Source organism: Macaca thibetana, chromosome 15 (assembly GCF_024542745.1).
Source record: "Macaca thibetana thibetana isolate TM-01 chromosome 15, ASM2454274v1, whole genome shotgun sequence".
Classification (NCBI taxonomy): Eukaryota; Metazoa; Chordata; class Mammalia; order Primates; family Cercopithecidae; genus Macaca; species Macaca thibetana.
Window position 1 is genome coordinate 98,228,577 of NC_065592.1, and position 14,042 is coordinate 98,242,618.

At 51.1% G+C, this 14,042-nt stretch overlaps 1 protein-coding gene across 2 annotated transcripts in view; it reads right to left on the minus strand.

The window, feature by feature from the left end:
- Positions 1–14,042, minus strand: part of GOLM1 (golgi membrane protein 1) — a 76,587-nt gene that overhangs the window by 25,555 nt on the left and 36,990 nt on the right. For both annotated transcript variants that reach the window (XM_050760956.1, XM_050760955.1), the window contains exon 4: positions 49–103. In XM_050760956.1, the coding sequence (XP_050616913.1) occupies positions 49–103 (55 nt within the window). The remainder of the gene's footprint in view (positions 1–48; positions 104–14,042) is intronic.

Below are 14,042 nucleotides of genomic sequence, written 5' to 3' on the forward strand. Positions count from 1 at the left end.
CTTCCTCCTAAAAACAGCGCCTGGCGTGGAGGAGCGAGCGGAACTTACCTTGCAGCACTCGGATGAGCCTCTCGCCTGTGGTGATGTTATTCACCAACACCGCCTGCAAGGAAGATACACACGCATGAAACACCCAAACCAACACCTCAGCCTGACAGCCACATGCGATGGAAACCAAAGATGGGGCCGCCCTCCCCAACCCAGTGCCGCTGGCGCTCAGTGCTTGGCCTGGACCCTCCCGTGTCTGCTGCTGAAAAGGAACAGCCTGACCTAGAGATCAGCCACCTCTGGACCCGAGCAAAAGCCAGCGGGTCCGGACTCCACTCCAGCTCAGGAAACGCAGCTCCTCCAGGAGAGCGCCAACCAGGCCCTGCTTCCTCCTGCCCGACACAGCGGAGGTTCTGGGCACCCAGAGGACCAATCAGCAACCTCACACCGCACCACACCACCCACCACTCCACAGCAAACCACACCACACACACACACATCAAACCACACCACACACACACCACACCGCACACCACTCCACACCAAACCACACCACACACACCACTCCACACCAAAAACCACACCACTCCACCACCCAAACCACACCACGCACACCACATCAAACCACACCACACACACACCACACACCACACCGCACACCACTCCACACCACACACACTCCACACCAAACCACACCACACACACCACTCCACACCAAACCACACCATACACACACCACACCGCCCACCACTCCACACCAAACCACACACCACTCCACACCAAACCACACCATACACACACCACACTGCACACCACACCACCCACCACTCCACAGCAAACCACACCACACACACCACATCAAACCACACCACACACACACCACACCGCACACCACTCCACACCAAACCACACCACACACACCACTCCACACCAAACCACACCACTCCACACCAAACCACACCACGCACACCACATCAAACCACACCACACACACACCACACACCACACCGCACACCACTCCACACCACACACACTCCACACCAAACCACACCATACACACACCACACCGCCCACCACTCCACACCAAACCACACACCACTCCACACCAAACCACACCATACACACACCACACTGCACACCACACCGCACACCACTCCACACCAAACCACACCACACACACATCAAACCACACCACACACACACCACACCGCACACCACTCCACACCAAACCACACCACACACACATCAAACCACACCACACACACACCACACCACTCCACACCAAACCACACCACACACACACCACACCACACCGCACACCAGTCCACACGAAACCACACCACACACACACCACACACACCACACACCGCACACCAGTCCACACCAAACCACACCACACACACATCAAACCACACCACACACACACCACACCACACACCGCACACCAGTCCACACCAAACCACACCACACACACATCAAACCACACCACACACACACCACACCACACACCACACACCAGTCCACACCAAACCACACCACACACACATCAAACCACACCACACACACACCACACCACACACCGCACACCAGTCCACACCAAACCACACCACACACACACCACACCACACCGCCCACCACTCCACAGCAAACCACACCACACACACCACATCAAACCACACCACACACACACATCAAACCACACCACACACACACCACACCACACACCGCACACCAGTCCACACCAAACCACACCACACACACACCACACCACACACACCGCACACCAGTCCACACCAAACCACACCACACACACATCAAACCACACCACACACACACCACACACCGCACACCAGTCCACACCAAACCACACCACACACACATCAAACCACACCACACACACACACCACACCACACCGCCCACCACTCCACAGCAAACCACACCACACACACATCAAACCACACCACACACACACACCACACACACCACACACCGCACACCACTCCACACCAAACCACACCACACACACACAACACCACACACACACACCACACCACACACACACACCGCACCACACCGCCCACCACTCCACATCAAACCACACCACACACACACCACACCGCACACACCACACACCGCACACCACACCACACACACGACACACCACTCCACACCAAACCACACCACAACACACATCAAACCACACCACACCACACACACGACACACCTCACACCACTCCACACCAAACCACACCACGACACACACACCACATACACGACACACCTCACACCACACCAAACCACACCACACCACACCACACACACCAAACCACACCACGACACACCACACACAACACACCACACACACCACACCAAACCACACCACACCACGACACACCACACCACACACACATCAAACCACATGACACACACCACACACCACACACGACATACCACACCAAACCACATACACACCACTCCACACCATACCACCAGACCACACCACACACACCACACACCACACCAAACCACACCACGCCATAACTCCACACCACACACACCACTCCACACCACCCACACCACTCCACACACCCCACACACACCACTCCACACCACACACCACATGACTCCACACCACACACACTACACACATGACTCCACACAATACCAAACCACACCACACACACCAAACCACACCACGCCACAACACACCACGCACACCACTCCACACCACCCACACCACACACACCATTCCGCACCCCACACACACCACTCCACATCACACACACACCACACACACTACACACCATATGACTCCACACCACACCAGACCACACCACACACCACTCCACACCAAACCACACCACGCCACAACTCCACACCACACACACCACTCCACACCTAACCACACCACTTCACATCAAACCACACCACGACACACACCACCCACACTCCACCACACACACACCACTCCACACCACACACACTCCACACCACACACCACTCCACATCACACACACCAAACCACACACACCACTCCACACCAAACCACATCACACCACACAACACACACATCACATACCACACCATACACTGCTCCACACACCACCACACCATGCCACTCCACACCAAACCACACACCACACCATGCCACACCACTCCACACAACACACACCACGGCACACACACAAAACCACAGCACACCATACACCACCACACACACCACACCACTTCACACCAAACCACACACACCACTCCACATACACACATCACACACTCCACACACACACCATGCCACACCACTCCACACAACACGCCACACACCATTCCACACCAAACCACACCATACACCACTCCACACCCCACACAACACACCACACACACAACATACCACACATCAGACTGCTCCACTCCACACACATCACACTACTCCAAACACACCAAACCATACACATCACATCACTGCTCCACACAACACCATACATCACACACTGCTCTACACCACACATCACATACCATACCACACCAAACCAAACCACGCCACACCACACCACTCTACACCAAAGCACTCTACACCACACCGGCTCACACTGCATAGCTCCGCACCACTCCACCCCACACCAGCTCACACTGCACAGCTCCGCACCACTCCAGCTCACACTGCACAGCTCCGCACCACTCCAGCTCACACTGCACAGCTCTGCACTCCACACCAGCTCACACTGCACAGCTCCGCACCGCTCCACACCAGCTCATACTGCACAGCTCCGCACCACTCCAGCTCACACTGCACAGCTCCGCACCACTCCAGCTCACACTGCACAGCTCCGCACCACTCCAGCTCACACTGCACAGCTCTGCACTCCACACCAGCTCACATGCACAGCTCCACACCACTCCACCCCACACCAGCTCACATGCACAGCTCCACACCACTCCACCCCACACCAGCTCACATGCACAGCTCCGCACCACCCCACACCAGCTCACACTGCACAGCTCCGCACCGCACCACTCCACACCAGCTCACACTGCACAGCTCCGCACCACCCCACACCAGCTCACACTGCACAGCTCCGCACCACTCCACACCACACCAGCTCACACTGCACAGCTCCGCACCACTCCACACCACACCAGCTCACACTGCACAGCTCCGCACCACTCCACACACCAGCTCACACTGCACAGCTCCGCACCGCTCCACACACCAGCTCACACTGCACAGCTCCACACCGCTCCACACCAGCTCACATGCACAGCTCCGCACCACTCCAGCTCACACTGCACAGCTCCACTCCACCCCACACCAGCTCACACTGCACAGCTCTGCACCACTCCACACCACACCAGCTCACACTGCACAGCTCCGCACCACCCCACACCACACCAGCTCACACTGCACAGCTCTGCACCGCTCCACCCCACACCAGCTCACACTGCACAGCTCCGCACCACTCCACACACCAGCTCACACTGCACAGCTCCGCACCGCTCCACTCCACACCAGCTCACACTGCACAGCTCCGCACCACTCCACACACCAGCTCACACTGCACAGCTCCGCACCGCTCCACACACCAGCTCACACTGCACAGCTCCACTCCACCCCACACCAGCTCACACTGCACAGCTCCGCACCACCCCACACCACACCAGCTCACACTGCACAGCTCCGCACCACTTCACCCCACACCAGCTCACACTGCACAGCTCTGCACCACTCCACACCACACCAGCTCACACAGCACAGCTCTGCACCGCCCCACACCAGCTCACACCGCACAGCTCCGCACCGCTCCACTCCACACCAGCTCACACTGCACAGCTCCGCACCACTCCACACCAGCTCACACTGCACAGCTCCGCACCACTCCACACCAGCTCACACTGCACAGCTCCGCACCGCTCCACTCCATACCAGCTCACACTGCACAGCTCCGCACCACTCCACACCAGCTCACACTGCACAGCTCCGCACCGCTCCACTCCACACCAGCTCACACTGCACAGCTCCACACCACTCCACTCCACACCAGCTCACACTGCACAGCTCCGCACCACTCCACTCCACACCAGCTCACACTGCACAGCTCCACACCACTCACCCACACCAGCTCACACTGCACAGCTCCGCACCCCACACCAGCTCACACTGCACAGCTCCGCACCGCTCCACTCCACACCAGCTCACACTGCACAGCTCCACACCACTCCACTCCACACCAGCTCACACTGCACAGCTCCGCACCGCTCCACTCCACACCAGCTCACACTGCACAGCTCCACACCACTCCACTCCACACCAGCTCACACTGCACAGCTCCGCACCGCACCACTCCACACCCACTCACACTGCACAGCTCCGCACCACACAGCTCACACTGCACAGCTCCGCACCACTTCACTCCACACCAGCTCACACTGCACAGCTCCGCACCACTCCACACCAGCTCACACTGCACAGCTCCGCACCACTTCACCCCACACCAGCTCACACTGCACAGCTCCGCACCACTTCACCCCACACCAGCTCACCAGCTCACACTGCACAGCTCCACACCACTCCACTCCACACCAGCTCACACTGCACAGCTCCACACCACTCACTCCACACCACAGCTCACACTGCTCCGCACACCCCACACCAGCTCACACTGCACAGCTCCGCACCGCTCCACTCCACACCAGCTCACACAGCACAGCTCGCACCACTCCACTCCACACCAGCTCACACTGCACAGCTCCGCACCACTCCACTCCACACCAGCTCACACTGCACAGCTCCGTACCGCTCCACACCAGCTCACACGGCACAGCTCTCTGCACCACCCCACACCACACCAGCTCACACTGCACAGCTCTGCACCACCCCACACCAGCTCACACTGCACAGCTCTGCACCACACCCACACCACACCAGCTCACACGGCACAGCTCTGCACACTTCACCCCACACCAGCTCACACTGCACAGCTCCGCACCACTTCACCCCACACTCACACTGCACAGCTCCACACCACTCCACTCCACACCAGCTCACACTGCACAGCTCCACACCACTCCACCCACCACTCACACTGCGCAGCTCCGCACCACTCACACTGCACAGCTCCACTGCACCCGCACCACTCCACACCAGCTCACACTGCACAGCTGCACACCGCACCGCAGCTCACACTGCACAGCCACTCCACACCACACCAGCTCACACTGCACAGCTCCGCACACCACTCCACTCCACACCAGCTCACACTGCACAGCTCCGCACCGCTCCACACTGCACACCACCACCACTCTCACACTGCACAGCTCCGCTCCACTCCACTCCACACCAGCTCCACACCACTCCACTCCACACCAGCTCACACTGCACAGCTCCGCACCGCTCCACCCCACACCAGCTCACACGGCACAGCTCTGCACCACCCCACACCACACCAGCTCACACTGCACAGCTCTGCACCACCCCACACCAGCTCACACTGCACAGCTCTGCACCACCCCACACCACACCAGCTCACACGGCACAGCTCTGCACCACTTCACCCCACACCAGCTCACACTGCACAGCTCCGCACCACTTCACTCCACACCAGCTCACACTGCACAGCTCTGCACCACCCCACACCAGCTCGCACTGCACAGCTCCGCACCGCTCCACTCCACTCACCACACACCAGCTCACACTGCACAGCTCCGCACCGCACCACTCCACCCCACACCACACCAGCCCAGGTCTCCCTCGTTCAGAGCTCAAACTCCGAATTCCAGGTTGGCTAAAAAAGAAAAGGGAATGCAGTGGCCACTGCACTAACAAGACCTCTTGATGCATTTGAACTTCTGGCCTCCTCCTGTCCACAGAGTCTATAAGCTTAGGCACTGGAGGGTTTCACACACAGTCTCACCATGCTGGGAAAGTCAACAGCAGAGGAGGGCAGAAGCCACACAGAATCCAGATAACAACAAAGTGAAAAGGAGGAAGAGTGAGTGTCAAGGTCAGTGTAACAACTGGCCAATATGCCGTGACAAGTCACTTTATGCCAGGAGCTCTTCTAAGCCCTCCACATCTACTCGCTCTTTTATTTATTTTTTTTTTAATTTTTTTTTGAGACAGAGTTTTGCTCTGTCACCAGGCTGGGGTGCAATGGCACAATCTCTGGCTCACTGCAGCCTCCACCTCCCGGGTTCAAGCAATTCTCCTGCCTCAGTCTCCCAAGTAGCTGGGAGTAGAGATGGGCGTTTCACCATGTTGGCCAGGCTGGTCTTGAACTTCTGACCTGAAGTGATTCGGCCGCCTTGGCCTCCCAAAGTGCTGGGATTACAGGCATGAGCCACTGCGTCCAGCCTCATTTATTCTTCTTGACAGTTATGTGAGGTAGTAGTATACTATCCCGTTTTCGGAAAAGGGAAACTGAGGCCCAGGCTCCTTAAATGGCTCACAGTCACCCACCTACTAAGAGGCAAAGCCAAACTCCAGCTCCAACAGACATGCTCCAGAGAGCAAGCTCTTCACAGCTACTTGCCAAATTGCTACAAACCCAAGCAGGACATCAACATAGTGGGCTGCAGCTAATGCTAAAAACAAAAGCCTGAAAAAAGCGGGGAACAGAATGTTAAGTGTCAGAGTGCACTGCACGGGAAAACGCCATCTTACAGACGAACACATACAGCATGTCCGTGTGCTGGGCACATGGCGAACACTTCTTACTGTGTCATCATCAACAGAGTCTGCAAATACTCCACTACTTGACATGCTGCCCACAACGTGGAGACACATTTGTGTCCCATTCCTGCTTAGTGGTGGACGGTGACAAGCACAGCACCTCTTCCTCCTCTGGGAACTTTGTTTTCTCAGGCCTGGACAGAAACAAGGCTTAGGCAAACAACAGCCTTTTGGAGTAAGGTGCTTGTGAACACAGGGATGCATGCCCACAAATGAAATTGCATCAAACAAATCTGGTGTTTGGGAGCTCTGAGGACACGGAACGTTTCCTGGGGCAACAGCAGAGACGCTGTGGTGATAACACCTGTAAAGCCATCCCTCAGGGAAAGATCATCCGAATGGGTGTGTATAGGTATGCTATACTTCAGGGGTTTTGAGGGGAGAGAGAATAGGAAATGAAAGCAGGACCCACACAGTAGGAATGAGATTCTCGCAGCACCTGCTACTCTTGGAAAAAGCTCGCTCTGCATGAAAAGAGAAAAGATGACCATATGATCCAACAACCCACTTGTGGGTATGAACCCAGAAGCATTTAAAGCAGGATCCCCAAGAGACATCTGCACTCTCATGTTAGCTGCCACATCACTCACCATTACCAAGAGGCGAACGCAACCCAAGGGGTCACAGAGGAATGAATGGATAAGCAAAATGTGGCATACACATACAATGAAATATTACGCCACCTTTACAAAGAAGGAAATACCGACACATACTACAACATGGATGAATGCAGACAACATTACACTAAGTGAAAACATAAGCCAGTCATAGAAGGACAAATGCTATATGATTCCATTCATATGAAGTACCTAAAGTCATCAAAATCACAGAAACAAAATAGAAAGGTGGCTGTCCAGGGACAGGAGGGGGGGAGGGAAATTGGTGTTTAGTGAGCATCGAGGCCCAGTGTTACAGAATTAATTTCTAGAGATCTGCCGCACAACAACGTGAATATCCTTCACATCCCTGATCTGTACACTTAAATTTCCACCTTGCATTGGTATGAAAACCATGTTTCCTCTGGAAATCAGAGTGAAAACCGAACAGTTAAAAAAAAAAAAAAAAAAAAGAACACTTAAATAATTATACGGTGTTTACCCCCAGGGTTGATCTCCTGGGTAAGTAATATCTTCCATATCTCCCGGGTTAATAATTTCTATAAAAATTATGGCAATTTGATGCATGCTTTTCCATCCATTCCCCTTAGCTCCCCTCCCCACCAAAATCACATTAGTGCTTGCAACTATCTGAGGGTTCAGATACTGCTGCAATTTGAAATATCTGAAGCTATTTCTGTCTCCAAGTGACTTTATTCTTCCAAAAAATATATATTTTTGTTATCTTCCCCCATCTACTTACTTATGCATGGAAAAATACAGCCTCCACTTAGGAAAATAAAAGAAGGATCATAAAATGCCATCAAGATCTTTTACATACAATTTTATATTTATAGAAATTTTGTTGAATCATTTTCAGGGAAACTATGAAAATGCTTCTTAGCTTCTTTTGGGATTCAACATATTATAAAGAAGAAAAAACTCTGAGTTCAACAAAATCATTTTTATTTTTGATTTAATATATATATATATTTTTTGTGACAAAGTCTCGCTGTCGCCCAGGCTGGAGCGCAGTGGCATGATCTCGGCTCAAAGCAACCTCTGCCTCCTGGGTTCAAGCTATTCCCCTGCCTCAGCCTCCCGAGTAGTTGGGACTACAGGCTCGCGCCACCACGCCGGGCTAATTTTTTGTATTTTAGTAGAGACAAGGTTTCACCATGTTGGCCAGGATGGTCTCCATCTCCCGACCTTGTGATCCACCCGCCTCAGCCTCCCAAAGTGCTGGGATTACAGGAGTGAGCCACTACGCCTGGCCAAAAAAATTTGAGACAGTCTCACTCTGTTGCCCAGGCTGCGGTGCAGTGGCACTATCATAGTTCAGTGCAGCCCCCAGCTCCTGTCCTCAAGTGATCCTCCTGCCTCAGCCTCCTGCAGCACTGGGATTATAGGAGTAAGCCACGGTGCCGGGCCATAATTCAACAAAATAGTTCTTAAATGAATTATATATTCTACTCTAAACAGCCAGGTTGTTTTTCACATATTGGTGCAGAGGGATTTTAGGGGTAGCTGTACTTCCTGGTGTTCACGAGCTGTTCCCTGAAAACACAGTCATAGACAAGGAGGCGATAAGCACCACCAGTAATTAACTGGAAACTAAACCTCAAAGAATCTGGGTGAATCACCCATGTACAAATTTAATATGACCATTCCATCCTGGGAAACATGTATATTTTGATCAAACATTTTCTATATTAGATTCCTAGAAAAATAAGCTCAATATTTCATAATAAGTTTTCTTTTTTTTTTTTTCAGACGGAGTCTCCCTCTGTTGCCCAGGCTGGAGTGCAGTGGCGCAATCTCGGCTCACTGCAAGCTCCGCCTCCCAGGTTCACGCCATTCTCCTGCCTCAGCCTCCTGAGTAGCTGGGACTACAGGCGTCCACCACCATGCCTGGCTAATTTTTTTGCATTTTTAGTAGAGACGGGGTTTCACTGTGTTAGCCAGGATGGTCTCCATCTCCTGACTTCATGATCCGCTCGCCTCGGCCTCCCAAAGTGCTGGGATTACAGGCGTAAGCCACTGTACTCAGCCTCATAATAAGTTTTCAAGGCAACAAATCTATAATAAAGTATCACATTCTGAAAGCTCAATAAGATGTAATGACTAATTTTTAAAATACTAATATTTGAAAAGCTCACTTGGAAGCAGGATGCTGATCACATTGTAAAAAGTAGAAGGTGACTTTTAACTACTGTATTTGTTCGGCTCATTAAAATAACCAACCTGCTTTGAGGGCGTGGGTCCACCTTAATTTTCAGGGTTTCTTAAAAAGGACATTTATCTAACCCAAGTCAACCCCCTGCAATCAGATGCCTGGAAAACTTCTTTGTACTGAAATTCCTGTTACTGCTTCAGAGTTACTCGTGTTACTGCCTTATAATGAAAAAGTTAATCTTAGTGACCTAGGAATGACATAAGAATGAAGGGAAGAATATCAAGTATTCATTGGAATCTTTTTACCTCTTACCAATTTCAAAATGGTGCTATCCAAAGCAGTGCTATTCAATAGAAATAAAATGTCAGTTGTACCTGGAAACTAAAAATTTTCTAATAGCCACATTCAATTAGGTAAAAAGAAACAGGTTGGGCAAAAGATTTGAATAGACACCTCCCTAAAGTAGACATATAAATGGCCAATATGTATATGAAAGATGCTCAACCTCATTAGTCACTAGTGAAATGCAAATCAAAATGAGAAGATGCCGCTTCACATATTTGGTATGGCTGTAATTTCAAAAGAGGGGCCAGGCGCGGTAGCTCACGCCTGTAATCCCAGCACTCTGGGAGGCTGAGGTGGGCAGGTCATTTGAGGTCAGACCTGGCCAACACAGCAAAACACTGTCTCTACTAAAAATACAAAAATTTGCCAGGCATGGTGGTGTGCGCCTGTAGTCCCAGCTACTTGGGAGAGTGAGGCAGGGGAATCATTTGAACCTAGGAGGCAGAGGTTGCAGTGAGCTGAGATCATGCCACTGCACTCCAGACTGGGCAACAGAGCAAGACTCCATCTCAAAAAAAATAGCCTGGGCAAGGTGGCGAGGTGGCTCACGCCTGTAATGCCAACACTTTGGGAGTCCGAGGTGGGCAGATCACCTGAGGTCAGGAGTTCAAGACCAGTCTGGCCAACATGGCAAAACCCCGTCTCTACTAAAAATACAAAAATTAGCTGGGTGTGGTGGCGGGCACTTGTAATCCCAGCTACTTGGGAGGCTGAGGTAGGGAGAATCACTTGAACCCAGGAGGCGGAAGTTGCAGTGGGCCAAGATCAAGCCATTGCCTTCCATGAGACTCTGTCTCGAAAAAAAATAAATACATAAAAATAAAATAAAAATAAAAAAGGAAAACGACAAGTGTTGACAAGAATGTGGAAAAGCTGGAGAGAAATTAGAACCCCCATATACAGCGGCTAAGAATGTAAAATGTAAAATGCAATCCCTATGAAAAAGTCTGTAAGTTTCTCAAAAAGTTCAGCACAGAGCTACCATATGACCCAACAATCCCATTTGTGGGTATACACCCAAGAGAAATGAAGACGTATCTCCACTCGAAAACCTGTCCACAAATGTTCACAGAATTATTTATGAAGGCCAAAAAGTGGTAACAATCCAAATGTCCGTCAACATGTGAATGGATAAAGCAAACAGCTATATCCACATAAGGGAACAGCATTCGGCCACAGGAAAAAAGTATTACTGACACCTGCTACAACACGGATGAGGCTTGGAAACATACTAAGTGAAAGATGCCAGACACAAAACAAATGCCATGTCCTGCGTGATTCTACACTACATGATATGCCCAGAATAGGAAGATCTCTAGAGACAGAAAACAGATCAGTGGTTGCCAGGGGCTGGGGGAAGAGGGAAATGGGGAGGGATTGCTTAATGGGTACACATTTCTTTCTGGGGTGATAAAAATGTTCTGGCCGGGTGTGGTGGCTCATGCCTGTAATCCCAGCACTTTGGGAGGCCGAGGTGAGCGGATCACTTGAGGTCAGGAGTTCGAGACCAGCCTAGCCAACATACTGAAACCCCCTCTCTACTAAAAATACAAAAATTAGCTGGGTGTGGTGGCACCTGTAATCCCAGCTAGGAGAATAGCTTGAACCCAGGAGGCGGAGTTGCAGTGAGCCAAGATGGTGCCACTGCACTCCAGCCCGGGTGAGAGTGTGACTCTATCTCAAAAAAAAAAAAAAAGGTTTTGGAATCAATGGTTATAGTTGCATGGCATCGTGAACATACCCAAACTACTGAGATGTATAATACATTAAAAAATGGCTAAAATAATGAATTGTATGTTATGTGAATTTTATCCCAACTTTAAAAACAAGAAACAGATGAAATTCATATTTTATTTACCCTAATGTATCCCAATTATCACTGCAAGATGTATCCCACATAAAAATTATTGAGAAATTGGGCTTGTTTACACTCAATCTCTGTACTCCAGCATATCTTACTGATATGCTGTATCACATCAGTAAGATGTGCTGAGATTGTAGCACATCTCAGCTGGGACACGCTAAGTGCTCAACAGCCACCTGCAGCTAGGGACAGCAAGTTCCAGAGGAATAAGAAGGTCAGGGGAAAGAGGGAGACAGAGAAGGGGAGGGAGACAGGGAAAGCGGGGAGAGGGAAGGAGACAGAGGCAGAGACTTGCAAATGAGTCATTTATGGCGTCCTGCTACGATTACACACTCACACACTCATTCATACATACAAACAAGACAAGCAGTGACTCCCAAATGCTTCATGCCTACAGCCACCACTGAGCCAAGTGGTGGGTCACTGGATGTATGTTCCCATAGGGAAAAGGGCACCAAGTGATGAGGAAACTAGTCCAGTCCACAAGCCTCTAGAGATGACATGATTATGTTTTGTGGGTTAAGAAGTTACACAACACAGAAATGTTGTTGTGACTGACTGAATACTTGACATGAAGGAAGAACTGGATGTTTTGGTACGATCATGGTATTGTGGCTATGAGAGAGACGATCCCACCTTTTAAGGATGTGTGCTAAAATACTCATGGCTAAAACAGCATGAGTTATAATCCCCAAAGCTTGGCACTGGATGTGTGGGGGCTCCCGGGGTCACTCTACCTTTTCATGTTTACAGTTTTCCACAATCAGCCTACACACACAGATACGCACACATAAGCTTGTCACATGGATAATTACGTCTGCAATACAATTTTTAAAAATCTTCAAGGCTGGCTTTAGAGGAAGAGAAAGGTGAATCAGAAGATGCTGAGATAAACGCGTTGTCTGGAGAAATTTGAGGTAGGTTCAGGAACTTTTAGAAGGGCAGGTCTTTGCTGCGCTATTTCTCACTTGTAATTTCACTCCTAAAATTCAGCAATTTTCTTTTCACAGTATAGCTCCATCAACAATGATCCGCTATGACAAATGGTTTTGAAGCTCACAAATGAGGATAAAGGGAGGAAAAAGAAAAGAGAAACAAGTGACAGAGAAGGCAGCACAGGGAAGACTGGGATGGGAGAGATTTTCATGAAGACCTGAGACTGTGCCATCCGGTTTGGGGTCTGCTGCTAATTTGCTCCTTGACTTTGGAGGCATCACTTAACTTCTCTGTGCCTCTGTTTCCCCAAATGGAACCTGCGCAGGGTGGCCTCCTGAGTTTTATTTAAAAGGGGTACCTTACAGGCATCTCAAGTGGGAACCCCAAAAATGTGGGCATGGATCAGAGTGTGA